Raw genomic sequence first — 10,270 nt, 5'->3', positions numbered from 1 at the left:
AAAAGATGGAATATGCTGATATAAGAAAATCTTAACTAACTTGCACTGTTTTAGGACACCAGATTTACATGATTAGTTTTTATGTGATAAAGTCTATTTCTGATTTCCCTTAGGTATTTTTTTTAGCAGAAAGATTCTAAATTTAGAACAAAGAAACAACAAAGAAACAATGTATATGCAAAATAATATAGTCAGGCAGGTCAACTAGGCAAGTCCAGCAATAACTGAAAATTTTGTCAGTGGCAATGGTGTGAGCAGATGGGAAAAGGTAGTTGCTATGCTTCATCTAAAGAAGGGTGCAGGGATGAGGTGGGGACCCGCTCCCTCCCCTTCCCTCTTGTTAGGCCTGGTTGTCTTTCTAGAGCGCTTTTGAGCTGGTAGAAACTTCAGTACATACTGCAACATGCCCCAAACACCTTCTTTCCCAGGCCAGTTTAGTACCAAGTTTTCCCATGGCAGGGACCTGGGATCCTGTTCTTCGGCTTTCCTCATGAACAGATGATATGAGGTCTACCAGTCTTCAGAAAGGGCTATCAAGGCTTTTGAAATTAGCCAAAATGTCAACAAACTTAGAAAAAAAATTATGTTTGACAGTTATCTAAGTAACCTGATTTTTCCCATTTCACATGAGTATAATAAAGTAGTAAACCCAACAGGAGATGTGATTTTGATGAAATAAACACGAATCTTTCCATCTCCTTTTTAGGCTCTCATCTTCTCTCATCATGACTCTCACACTCATCTTTTTAGCTTCCTCTAGTCTCTTCACGTTTCAGTCCATTTCACGGCTGCTTCCAAAATGATCTAATTTTTGACTTCATTATGCCACTTTTAAAAGCTTCCCTATAGCTTCCAGTGCTCCAGGATGAAGCTGCTGTTAACCTGAAGCGTGGTGTGTAAGTCTGTGCTCAGTTACTTCTCCAGTCTTACAACAGTTTCCCTTTGATACCTGTTTGTTGCCTTTGCAGAATTTCAGCCTGGTGAACCTGAACTCTCTAGTGAGACTTCTCTGACCTTAGTTATGCTCATCTGCATATTATTATACCAGTGACTGGATACTCTCATGGGCCTGAGTGTTCCTGAAGGGGTTATCTTTGTATCATCACTTCTTAGCCGATTTCCTGGTACTGTGTGTGGAGTAAACAAGCAAACAAAAAAGGTAGCTGAGTTAGTTCCCATTTGGGAAGAGCCGTCTTAAATCAAAACCACGAACAGGTCTGCTTGCCTCCCAAATGATTACCTGTGTGTTTGAGGCCACATTTGACTGATCACATATTCCTACAGATTGGCAACATGAGGATGTATGTGCACAAGGATACCAGAGCCAAACAAATATATGGAATTTCTTTTAAAGTTAGACTAATAAATTCAGTTTTCTATAGATGAACACACAAATCCCCACAAATCACTTTCATATAAATATGTTTTATTGCAGAGAAGTTATAATTATTTACATGCTGCAACACGTCACAACATAAATTTACCAAATATTTCATGGTGGGATGCTGTAGGTTTCAGATAATAGTTTTAGGAGAACCACAGATTAAGTGAAGAGACTTACAGCTTTATTGACTCTACGACTCTCAGTTGCTAAATGCTAGAAGTCAAAAGGCAGTGTTTTTTCAGTCCTACCTGTCATAACTTGCATGCAGAAACCTAGGAAGCAAATACAAGAGAACTGTCGAATTTCAAATCCATATTGCCACCAAAGTTTACAATGGGTTGAGTTATACTTCATGTCATAAAGCATTTAATTCTTGCATAAAATATACAATTCTATTAAGATTGGTATAAATCTACTTATTTATAAACCCTGGCTTAAAAACAAGGACAGGATGCAGCCTGCACATGCATTGAGAAGGACAACCTAGCAAATGTTTGCGACCTTAAAAGTGTTTATTCACTTTCTATGGTTATCAATCTGGAACAATAACCTCCTGACTTGTAAAATTTCAACTTCTCTTGTTGATAATGGCAATGAAACTCTCAGAAAGACTCTAGGCACTCTCACTGATTTATGCTGGTGGAGAATAATCTATGAACTATAGAATGTCGCTAAGGTATAATTTGGCAAGTCTTTTTAAGTCACATCTCTAGCAGGATAAATCCTGAAGTGCAATAGAAAGTCACTGATGCTTGACCGCATATTTCTCAATAAATGAATCAAGTGCTAACAAATTTCAGACATAAATGAAACAAGTATGTGGGTCTAGGAACTTCCAACCCAATTCACAAAGATTCCTTAAAGGAGGTCACCAAGCATATAGGCCTTCATTGAAAAGGAAGAGATAAAAGAAATAAATGGTGTAAAGACACAAAAATAGAATTTCTATATCTTCTCAAACTGACCCCACCAACCTGAGTAATGCATAAAGCCAGCAAATGGGTGAGGAAGATTTGTGCACAGCTTTGCAAAATAGTGAAGTGCTTGCTTGCTCCTGAATAAAAAAATCACTGAGAAAAATTTGACGATGAATATGGAGAATTCTGTTTTTACCTTCCACTGAAAAAAATACTAAGAACAGCCCTATATCCGCCCTCTGATTCTGTTTCTCCATCTTTTATCACCCTAGCATGTCCTCCTTGCTGCTTGTGACATAAACAAATAGTTATTTGTGCTGGGAGTGTCCTGGCCAAATAAGCAGTTGATACTTCAGTGTTTACAGGGAGAAAAAGGGAAGTCTCAGTTCTATTTCTGAGTGATTCTTCTTTAAATGAAATGAGACCGAGCTTTGGAATCTCACTGCATGATCATATCGGTAGGGCTAAGTCGGCAGCTTAGGATTCCCATGCCAAGAGATGAGTGTGGAATGCAATAAGCTTTATAAAATATGCTTTGGGGGCTGCTTTGCCTTGCAAATAGACCTTACATGTTACATTTTGAGCAAGTGGCTCACAATGGCAATTTGCAGGACTTAGATATTTTCCAGTGCTTGGGAGAATTAAGATTCCATACCACCTTATAGGCTTTGAATAAATAAGGTTATAAAACCTCTTTGGGATTTGAGCCCAGCAAGTTCTACCTCTAGCTGAAGCAATGAATAAGAGTTTACGAGAATAAATAGTTAAAGGTATTTTAAAATACTGTATTTCCAGTGCACATAATAAAAATATATCCATACAATGATCTTGATGCTACCATAATTTTTCGCTTTAAAAAAATAATCCCTTGAAAGTGCTATCAGGAGCTACCTGTGTTTTTTTGAAAGGCAAACTTCCCGGGTCTGTAGTACTGCTATACTTCTCATGTCATCCCTAGAGTCTTCCCTTTCCAAAGGTAATAATAATGCACAGTATATTTTTCTCACTCTTAGCTTCTTCCTTAGGAAATGCTGCTAAGTATGAAATACTGAAAGAGTTAAAAGGGACAATTAATTGGAATGAAGGTGTTATCTATCTCTGACTTTGAATAAACAATGGATAAGTTGTCCTTAACTTATTGAGACATATGACTAAGTAGGACCACTTGATCTCCAATATTAATAAAGCTTCTGAGTCCTAACAAGAAGTGCAAAACAAGTAACTCAACTTGTATAAAAAACCCTGATTAAGACAGTATAACAAACCATGATGTGAAATAATAGAGTCAAATTTAAAGTCACAATATATAAACCACAGCCAAAACTGAAAGTTTTTATAGTAACAGTGATGGCTTCCGAAGCCAGAGAAAGCTTACTGTACTTCAAGAATCAACTAAAGTTGATAGATAGCAGGTATTCTGTAAGGTGCAATAACAATTGAGTAGCTGCAGATTGCATAAATGTGTTGTGTCACATAATACCAAAGTTATTTGCAAAAATTATACAATCTGGAATGCTTGAATATGAGACACAACGATGTACTGAAACATACATTTATAAGAAAATGAAAGCAATCATTAATATAAAAGAGATTTTTGGGATGCATTAAATTAGCAGTGCTATCAAGGTTAAATAGGTAAAGTAAGTTCTTCTCGGTCAGCTACTTAGAATTTCAGTTATATACGTTTATACCATTTCCTTCTTTGCAAATCTGGTACGTCTTCTCTGTCTCCTGGTTTACCTGGCCTAGGATCTTCAAAGTCCCATGGGTACATATTGATCAGGGCAGACATTGTGGGCTATTTTCCTTAAACATGCTGAAATGGAAAGATTTTCCTAGTGTTACCAGGGGAAGGACTTTCTTGACCAAAGTCTGACTTCATTATGACGTTGTTGCTCTTGCCCCCCAGGTCCTCTTCTACCCATACTTCTGACTTCACCTCACCATCTGTCATGTTTTCCTCGATTGACAAATCCTTCTTGGGAATTTTTGAATCTTATATCTTCTGTCTTTATCCAGCCCAGGGTTCCCTCCTTTTCCTCTTCTTCCTGGGGATGCTACACTTTAAAAGTATCCCAGACCTCTTCTTTCCGAGGCCCTGCTATCTTATTTGCACTTAGAGCAGAAGAAGCAGGTAAAGCTACACTTCTTCCAGCATTTGGTTGAGCTGGGGTCTCAAACTCCCAAGGGCACACCTCCGCTCGTGACGTTAAAGGTTGCTGGAAGTTATTACTTGAGTTATAGGAGCCACGCACATTCTCCTCAGAAGATGTCTTTTTTTCCTGTTGTCCTATTTGGTTGAGATTTTCATTCTCTGTTTTTGATGCTACAGCTTTGGGGGGCAGTTCTTCACTCTGCCCAGCATACACATTGGCTGCATGAGGCTGAGCTCCGTTCTCTTTTGCCCTCTCTGGGAGAACTGGAGTCTTGGAAATCAAATGCTTCTCATCTTCCAAAATGGACTGGCCTTGGCTCCCCCAAAGGCATACTTCAGCCTTATCTGTGCGCTTCTGATTGGATTGCTGACAAACTTCAGCTGCCTTAGGCTTGTGGTGAGATTTCTCCTTTAAGGAAAAAGTGGGGTTTTTCTCCATTTCAGAAGCCACAATAGATACATGCTTTTGAACTTTTGATTCTGAAGGCACAGGACCAGGTGTCAGGTCATAAACCTCCCAAGGACACACCTCCCCAATGTCAAAGTTGTCCTTCATCTGGGTGGTGCCTGGGTTCAGGTCAGAATTGGCAGTGGTGGGGTTGACCCTCTGTTGTTTCATAATCCCAGATTTCTGAGGCTTTCTTGGCTCCTCCACAGGATTTGAGTTTTGGGGGGTAGGATCTTTAGTCTCTGTGTTATCAGAATTTGAGTGATTTATGTTTGTCTCTTTATCTTTTGGCAGAGGTTTCTGGGATTTAGCACTTTCTTCCATGCCTGCTGTTTGGGTTTTCCCAGCTAATCCGAGAGTCTTCTCCTTGGCACTTGCTATGACACTGAGAGACTTCTGTAACATTGACGTTCGTGGGTGTCCAGGCTTCTTCTCTGAGCTGAGGTTGTGAGCGCTCGCTGACTTGCACACCAACGGCACCGACTCCGTGGACTCAGCCTCGCTGTCTTCTTTTAGTTTTTGTGTCAGTTTCTTACTCGACAGGGATTCCAGTGTGGAATTTTCTGTCACCTCCTCCTCTTGGCTTTCTGTGGGTAGGCTACTGGATTCTTCCATTTGGTCTCTCACATGGTCATAAGTGCTGTGGGATTTCTTGAGTGAGAAGACTCGGTTTTTCAGGTTCTCCTCCTTGGATTTCCCTGTGTTCCCTGAAGACTCCAGGGGGTTCTTCCTGATGAGGGCAGTGCCTTTGGTTGTGCCATGGTCGGTGCCCTCCTTGTCCTCTTTAGAGCACTGCCGGCTGACTGTCTCTGGGATCTCGGTAATGCGTCTCATGATGGAACGACCTAGGCCCTTCTTTGAGCACCGCTTTTTCTGGAGGTGAGGGTTGTTTGTGATCATCTTCTTTCTTTTATATATTTCCAGTTGGGCATAGAGTTTTTTCAGCTCATCCTGCCAGAACAAAAGCAAATTCAAAGAAGTGTAGAATTTAGTGTTTCAGCCGTAGAAGATCACTACATGGTACTAGAATTCAGTAAACTTGGGCTCTTTAGGGCAACTGCTCTACAGCTTTCTCTGACATATGTACTTGTCGATTTTCTCCCCATTTGTACTTTCTGATTCTTTTGCGTTTTGTTTCACATAAAGTGTGGACCTTAAGACATGAACTCATGTATTCTAACCTTGCTTCAAGGAGCAAGCACCTGCTGATTTGTACTTTTCTGATTTGTATTTTCTGATTTTGTGTTTTGCTTCACATGAAGTGTGGACTTTAAGACACGAATTCATGTATTCTCACCTTGCATCAAGGAGCAAGCACTTTGCACATGCAAGTTGTGTGGACCAGAACAAAACACAGCATGTTGTTTATAGGTGAACCATATCCCTGAGTAGTATTGGAAGCATCATGTAGCCATTGATAAAGTTACATGTGATGTTAGATTAGGCTTAGAGGGTAAGTAACAGTCCTTTGACTGCTAAAAAGATCTGCTTCCTTCAGATGCTGATATGTTGTCATAGATTATTTTAAATAATCCAGGCTCTCCTCTCTGCTCCACAGATCTATCCTACCTTTCCCTAAGCAAGATGTCATAAACATGTATTACAGAACATGTCTAATCAGTTCATCACTATGAATACCAGTAAGTCAGTTAAGACTCCTGAGGTTGACCAGGCTACTTATCAAAGTTAAAATGGCCTGTGCATTCTAATTTATACTATGGTTCATATATTTCAGAACTGGATTAACTCTGCATTTGACATCTTCAGTTCATACCCAAACACATTCCCTCTTTCTGAGACATACACGCACAAACATGAATGCACATGCATGCACACACCCCCCGCCACCAACCCACACATGCCTGCCTGTATAAATAAGGCTAATTTGAAATAGGAAGAAAGATAGAGTACTGGCATTACCCGAATGTCCTCTGGATCCAAGCTGTGCTCACTCCAGGCTGAATTGATACTGCTGTTCAGGTAGGATCCAGATCGGCCCATGTCTAGCTCATCCTCATATGCTTCTGTAGCAATATCATCTCGTGGGTTATTGCTTGAATGTGAAAACTGAAACAGAAATTCAGTATGAGCTGTAGAACCTAGCTCACTGTAAGGCATTGCATACATACATATATATATATGCAGCAGTCTCAAACTCCTGGGCTGAAGCTATCCTCCTGCTCCAACCTCCCTGGTAAACTGAATCTTTACTCTTCTACATTTGTTTGTGAGACCCACAGATGCCATGAACTAAAGGCCACTTTATGAGTGTCATAGATTTCCTGCCCTCCAAAATATCGTATGCCACTGGTTACACCACCTGGAGGTTATTTATAAAAATGAAGTTGTTTTTTCTTGTTTTCAAAGTCTTGGAGACAATTATGGGTTTAAGAAATAATGTCATTTGTCATATATTGTCCATTTCCTGCTTTATTATTTTTCCTTGGCACTTATCTCTATCTAAAATACTGTTTTAAATACTTACCTTATTTGTCTGTCTCCCCCTCCCCCTCTCCCCTTCTCCAGAATATAAGTACCGTGAGAATACGGGTTTTCATCTGTTCACTTCTCTTATTCTAAGGATATATTACAATGCCTAGCAATGCCCCTCTATAATATTTTAACATTCTTTTTATTGAGATAGAATACATACTACAAAAATTATAACTTTAAAGTGTACATGTCAGTTCTTGTTGTTACATTCATGAGGTTGTGCAACCATCACCATTATTTAATTCCAGAATAGTTTTGGAATATTCATCTCAAAAAGAAACCTTGAATCCATTAAGCAATCACTTCTGTTCATCCTTCCCCCAGCCTGTGACAAACACTAATCTACTTTGTTTCTATAGATCTGCCCATTCTGGACATTTCACATAAATGGAATCATGCAATGTGTGGCATTTTGTGCCTGGCTTTTGTACTTCTTATTGTTGTAACATGTGCCAGAACTTCATTCCTTTTTACTGACAAATAATATTCCATCATATGGATATATACCACATGTTGTTTATACATTTATCAGTCGGTAAACATTTGGGTTGTTTCCACTTTTTGTGTATTATGAATAACACTGCTATGAACATTCATGTACAAGTGTTTTGTATGAACAGATGTTTTCATTCCTCTTTGGAACTCAGTAACAATTTATTAAATAATCTCAGTATACCTCCATCCATTTAAAAAAAGTGTAATCGTATTATGCAAAGTATTAAAATAGTTAAGATAATCTATACAAATACTTGGGTCTAGTTGATGTAATTCAAGTATAGGTATCTTGTTCTGTTTACAATGGTTTAGCCTTTTCAATCAGGCTGAATCTCAATGCTCTAGTTAACTGCGAGAGTTGAGGAAAAGCCTGGAGTGAAAGACGAGAAATCACAATTCTGGTTTCAGTTGTGCTAACACTGTATTTTGTGGCACTGAAAAGATACACAGTGTTCTACTATTGTGTTTATGTATAAAAGAGGAAAATAATAACTGCTATAATTTGTATAATACATTCCCCCCACAGAAAAAAAAACTCCAATATCATTTTATTTTATTCCAGGAAGCCTTACTATTACATCATAAAAAAAAAATCAAAAGTCCTGGCTACTGTCATAACACACAGCCAGTTTCTGGGAGAGACATGAGTCTAGAATCCCTGCATTCTGAGTCCTGGCTCATTTTTCCTCATTTCATGGTGCTGCCTGGATAAGTCTGTCAGTGTCTATCATTAAGGAGATTCCTCTATATATAATAATTTATTTCCATATACATAAAAATTTATTTGAATGTTTCAAACACAAGATTTCTCTGGATATGAATCCAAACAAGAGGATTCTTAGAATAGAAGAGTTCTTTTTAAAAATGATCTTGATGTTACAGCTAGAATGAGCCCATAATAATTAAAACATATTAGACATCAATATATTTGGAAAAAGACTGAAACAGATGATGGGTTTTTGTATAAACAAAGGCATTTAAAAATGTAAGAAGTTTCCAAAATTCGAAAAGAAAACAGCCAGCCAGTTTCCTGAGGAGGGAGCTTTAAAACTGTTTTAAATGTTAAGCAAATTTCCATACCTCCCTTTGCCTAAAGGATAAACAAATCCATGTTCATTTAAAATAAGTTTTGCAAAAAAAAAAAAAAAAAAAGTAATATCAGAAGAATACCTTTGGAATCAAAAGCAACCCGATGGTGACTGTCACAGTCAAATGAGTATGTGCAAAATACAGCATCAACATCCAATCAGACTGAAGTCTTGAGGCAAGAACAAATCTGAAATGAGAATTCATTGAGTTTAACAATCCAAGATTAAGATTCTACTTAAAACACTAGGATTACTTGGAAACTCTTTTTTCCTCATTGTATTAAAAAAAGAAAAAGGAAATTGTATTACTGTTTCTATGGCATATATTTTCATCTCAGAAGAATAAAGTCTAAGCTTAATTTGATGCATAAGATATGAACCCTTTATTATTTATGATTTTAGATTAACAACAGTAAGAAAGGCAGCATAATTCCTAAGATGATTATTTTGTATGTAAAGTGGCCTCCAAAAATCAAAGTGGAAATATATGTAAATTCAAAAGAGGAGTAGGCTACAAACTTATAATACAAATTTGCAGCATTATGAGTTCTAATATTCTTAGAACTCATAATTTGCCTACAAAACATCAATGTTTAAAAAGAGTTATAATTAAGAAAAAAGGTGGACAATTATCTTTGTGACTAATCCAACGATTCAAATGATAAAACAATTAATGGATAAAACCACTTAATGAAACATACTAATGGTTTGTAAAATGTACCCTTTAAAATAAGTTGTTCCAAATTATCAAACTGTCTAAAATTTAAAATGCAGTATTTAAAAATCTTATCTTATTGAGAAATTTATAAAGTTGTGTTCCAGTATGCCTCTGTAGGAAAAATGGTGAGAAATTCAGTACTAAGGTCTACTCTAGTAATTTGGAAATATTTTCATAAATTAATAGGTGTATGTACACAGTTCATGTTTTAAGGATTCATCCTTACGCAGAAACCAGGGGTTGCTTTTATAAAGGTCTTATCCTTCTTTATCCATGAAGGCAAAATATGACATTTTGCCACTTGAAATCAGAGAATTACAATTTTGTTTTACACCATCAAATTTGCAAAGTTAACATCCTAAGAAAATGCGCATATTATAATCACAAAACAAACATATATTAATGGCTAAAATAGGAAGAAACTAACTTTTATATCTTCATTCTACCATATTAATGACAAATTTACTAAGTAAATTATCATTAATGTTTAAAATTGTCATCAAGAGGATTTCTTTCTCATTTTCACCTCCATGCTGCTCCCTTAAGGATATCAAGCTAAAATGGAAGCTCAG

General features: G+C 37.4%; 1 protein-coding gene across 1 annotated transcript in view; it reads right to left on the bottom strand.

The window, feature by feature from the left end:
• Positions 1–1,405: 1,405 nt before the first annotated feature.
• Positions 1,406–10,270, bottom strand: part of GPR158 (G protein-coupled receptor 158) — a 456,409-nt gene continuing 447,544 nt past the window's right edge. Inside the window, exons 9-11 of the mRNA XM_033208979.1 lie at positions 9,063–9,168; positions 6,825–6,971; positions 1,406–5,855 (exon numbers count right to left, since the gene is read on the bottom strand). Coding sequence (XP_033064870.1) covers positions 4,359–5,855; positions 6,825–6,971; positions 9,063–9,168 — 1,750 coding nt within the window. The 3' untranslated portion in view covers positions 1,406–4,358. The remainder of the gene's footprint in view (positions 5,856–6,824; positions 6,972–9,062; positions 9,169–10,270) is intronic.

Source organism: Trachypithecus francoisi, unplaced genomic scaffold, assembly GCF_009764315.1.
Source record: "Trachypithecus francoisi isolate TF-2019V2 unplaced genomic scaffold, Tfra_2.0 Lachesis_group9, whole genome shotgun sequence".
In the NCBI taxonomy this organism is placed as follows: domain Eukaryota; kingdom Metazoa; phylum Chordata; class Mammalia; order Primates; family Cercopithecidae; genus Trachypithecus; species Trachypithecus francoisi.
This window is presented reverse-complemented; position numbering and strand designations above follow the sequence as displayed.